The sequence below is a fragment of the Caenorhabditis remanei genome, chromosome II, assembly GCF_010183535.1.
Source record: "Caenorhabditis remanei strain PX506 chromosome II, whole genome shotgun sequence".
NCBI lineage: Eukaryota > Metazoa > Nematoda > Chromadorea > Rhabditida > Rhabditidae > Caenorhabditis > Caenorhabditis remanei.
The window spans coordinates 11,881,624-11,885,401 of NC_071329.1; the positions used below are offsets into that span (position 1 = coordinate 11,881,624).

The following is a 3,778-nucleotide window of genomic DNA, read 5'->3' on the forward strand; positions in this document are numbered from 1 at the left end:
AAGTTTGGAAAAGCGATTCTTCCCAAGATTAGATTTTCCTTTTTCAAGCCTTCAAATGAGTCATTCCGTTCTTTTTGTAAGAAACGTTGTGTATCAAATAACTAATATTTAAAAAGGTATATCAGTAGTCAATAGTCAGAAGTTTTTTCTTCGGACTTTTCAATATGAAGATTTTTGACTAAAAATGCCAAAAATAGAGAAATTCGAATTAGAAATCGTCTAACTTAAACCCAGATTCTCCCATTTCCTCTGAAGTCGAAAATGCATAATCTCTTCTGAATCCGTCGCCACACTCAATAAAATTCCTCATAAGAAAGTGTTCGGAAGAGAGTGAGAATGGATTCGATTCCATATCTGTGTACATGTACAATTATGTCGGTTTCCGTTAATTGGAAGAAATAATTCAGGAATAAGAGAGATGAAAAAGATGGAAAGATGTCGCCGTTGTCGGTGGCGACTGATTGGCATCGTTTGTTCTTCAGTGGTCAACACACCGTCAGAATAAGAGATTTCCGGAGAACCCTTTTCCCTTTTCTCTCTCCATCAACTTTTATGTTTCTTTCTTCTATTCTTCCTCTTATTTATCCTCTATTTTCTCGTATTTCCAACACTTTTTGACAAGGTAATATGTCTCTGAATCTCTTTGTCTCCCATTCTACTCTCGTTGCTGTCATTCGAGAACAACCAACCCGGGAAAGGGATGACTAAATTGCTGGAAACCACTTTTGCCGCTTTTCCATTCGTTTTCACTGCTTGCCAACGCTATGTTTATGTTGTTATACCTAGGTTTATTGGGTTTATACTCTCAGGTTTTCTGTTTCTTTATTCTTACTAAATCTTCAAGACACCAAAAAATGTCAAGTGGATTCGTAGATTTGGTTTAGAAGGGCAAAGATCGAAGTAATGTACAGTAAAGGAAGAAAAAACTAAATTGAACTTCCGTAGCGAACTTTCGAACCAATTTTGTTGCATTCCATGTTCTACGTTACCTTCTTTTCCATCTTCTTCTCATGAAGTTCACCGATTGCAAACTTTCAATTTCAGATGGTCCTCTCCTTTCTTCTTTTCTGTACAACGCTATCTCTAAAATTCCATTCGGGCCTCTCAAAGGCTATTGCCGACTCGTCAGACCTGCCAGATTTCTTAAATGAAACTGCTGGAGACGTGACGTCATCATCAATTGAATCTTCAACACATATCCCATCATCTACAATGAATCCAGCATCCAGACCACGAACTGCGTTTGGAATGGATTTACACTGTCCGAGTATAGAGAATGCAGTCAGTACTTGTCCAAAAGGTATGTCATCAGTTATTTGGAAGTAAGAAAATAATAGGTGAATAACTTTTCTATTCAACTAAAATTACACCCAATCTTCCGTAATCATTCTCAAATTTGATAAAATTTATCTGGTTTTAAAAGTTTGTTGCTCGTTAGAAAAGTCTAGAGCTGCGATTTCAAGGTCACTAAAGATTTTGAAACCAGACGATTGTGAGCACAAAAACAATTGTCGAATACAGAAAAATCTAGTTTTTTACATACCTCAATTTGAAAAAATGATAGAAGAGTCATCTCGACATCAGGGTTGGGAAATCCCGGGCCGGGCTGACAAAAAAATTCTTCCGGCCCGGCCCGGCCCGGTCGGCCCGGATTCAAAAAATGAGCATCATTTTTTTCACAAATTTCTGCAAAATTTTATATTCAAGATTTTTTCAAAAAATTTCAAATTTCTACAGGAGCCGGGCCGGGTCGGGCCGAGGAAAATTTTTCAGTCGGCCCGGCCCGGCCCGGAATTTCCCAACCCTGCTCGACATATTAAAACTAAATTAATTCCAGACAGCAACTGGGTCTACTATACATGTTGCGGTGGTGCCAACATGTACTGCTGTGAGCATATCCAAACATGGCTCCTATCAGCTCTTGCAGTCATTGCAATCTTCCTTTCCCTTCTGTTGATTGGTTGCTGTGTTCGATGCTGCTGCAGTTACAGTAACTGATTTCTACCTTTCTACCGTAACCCATTCTACAGTAATTCAATTCGAAATGTTTTCAGAACGGAAAACGCAACAAAGCTACAGTTTCGATGACAAATAAAATGGAATAATAAGGAAAACAATGTATAATTTAATTTGAAATCTTCATTTTCTGAACAACTCCATGTCACACTTCTTTGAATCAATAAATCATCGGAGAAGTTCTTCTTCTAATGAATCCATTATCATCTTCTTCATGTGTTTTCGCATTCCTCTGAAATCAAGTTCACATTCAAAAACTACAAAAAGTGGAAATTCTTACGAGTTTCCAGAAAAATCGAGAGTAATGACGATGTCCAACTGAAAAATGAAAATTCCTATTTTGAATGGAAATTCAGAAGAATCACTTACGTCGTCGTCGCCATCAGGAATAGAGCGGAACACTTCATCAGCAAGATGTTTTGTCCAATTCTGAATTTTGTCCAATGGAATCGATCGGTTCACGTCCTAAAAGACATTGCAGTGATACAATTTTAGCAGGGTTGAAAACTAACCACTTTGATTAGTTGCTTGAGACGTCTCCTTAAACATTCTCATAAAAGGAATATAGATTCAGATAAAACAACTTACGTCTTGTTTTCAATGACCATCTTGATCGGTATCGTTCGAGATTGAAAGTAGGAATGAGTAATACGAGAATTTTCGATAATAATTCGACAAAGAAAAAAAAACGAGACGATAAGATCAGGAGAGCATGAGAAACGTGCTCGCTTTTTTCTGATTGCATCTTTTTCCAGGAATGTCACGGTATATTTCGTTTTTGAGTAATTCTGTCTATCTGTGTTTCCAGATTTTCGACATTTTCTTGATGGAATAGTTGCCCCGCTTCCATTTTCCTTATCGATTAGCTTTTTGTTATTTCAACACAGGCAAACCGCTCCGGATGAAATTTGGTCCAAACGCGGATAACACTCGGCGTCAAAACGATACCAAAAAAGACATCAAATTTGGTCCTAGTTTGGACCAAATTTGATCCTCGGCGGTCGGCAGCGGAAAAATTGGGCAGGGGTTCCCCGGATCAGAATTTTCTGGTTCTTTCCATTTGAAAATAGCTATGAAGTAACAAACAATTGTATCAATGTATATAAATATTTATTAAACTTAAGAAAAAAAACTTAAAAGAAAAAAACATAGAAAAATTTAGAAAATTTCTGGTCAATTCGAATATTTGGTATTTTTGTTTTTGATGCTGCTTCTCGGTTTGTTTCCGGGGCACACTCCATATGTTGACGACGATCTGAAAAAGGACTTATTGATTATTGGTGATGCCAAATAAGGTGAAATTTTAATGGGCAATCCCTATCTATTTGAGAAAAAATTTTTGAAGGAAAAAAATGTGTTCACCCAAAATTTTCGGGGGGCAGAGACTCTGTAATTTTGAAACATTTTCGGTCAAAATTGAAATACGAGCTAAATATATTCATATTCTGATTGGCATTGTCGAAATTTTTTGGTTTTTTTTGCATTACAATTTCCATTCATGACCAAAAGCGTTGTTTCAAAACTACGAAGTTCTTGTGTTATGCAAGAAAACTTACAGTTGTGGAAATCCAGTGAAAATACATAAGAGTGTGTAGGCCAGAATCCAAACATCGGAAAATCTTCTGAAAAAACGATAGTCAATTTTTTCTATTTTCGAAACGAAACTTAACTCTATGCTATTTAAATAACGTTGACCCTCGATTTAGTTCATTTTCCAGACCGTTCTTTGACTGTAGTTGACTGAAATTCATTTATTTTCGAT

At 36.7% G+C, this 3,778-nt stretch overlaps 2 protein-coding genes across 2 annotated transcripts; one reads left to right on the plus strand and one right to left on the minus strand.

Annotated features, from left to right (window-relative positions):
- Window positions 1-1,044: 1,044 nt before the first annotated feature.
- GCK72_006244 (uncharacterized protein) lies at window positions 1,045-1,998 on the plus strand (the record flags this gene model as incomplete). The annotated part of the gene is made up of 2 exons (XM_003113573.2): window positions 1,045-1,300; window positions 1,838-1,998. The coding sequence occupies 2 exons, from the start codon at window positions 1,045-1,047 to the stop codon at window positions 1,996-1,998; spliced, it is 417 nt and encodes a 138-aa protein (XP_003113621.2).
- Window positions 1,999-2,184: 186 nt separating this feature from the next.
- On the minus strand, window positions 2,185-2,624 carry GCK72_006245 (uncharacterized protein; the record flags this gene model as incomplete). The annotated part of the gene is made up of 5 exons (XM_053725539.1): window positions 2,185-2,248; window positions 2,297-2,334; window positions 2,386-2,481; window positions 2,529-2,556; window positions 2,605-2,624. The coding sequence occupies 5 exons, from the start codon at window positions 2,622-2,624 to the stop codon at window positions 2,185-2,187; spliced, it is 246 nt and encodes an 81-aa protein (XP_053589733.1).
- Window positions 2,625-3,778: the final 1,154 nt, after the last annotated feature.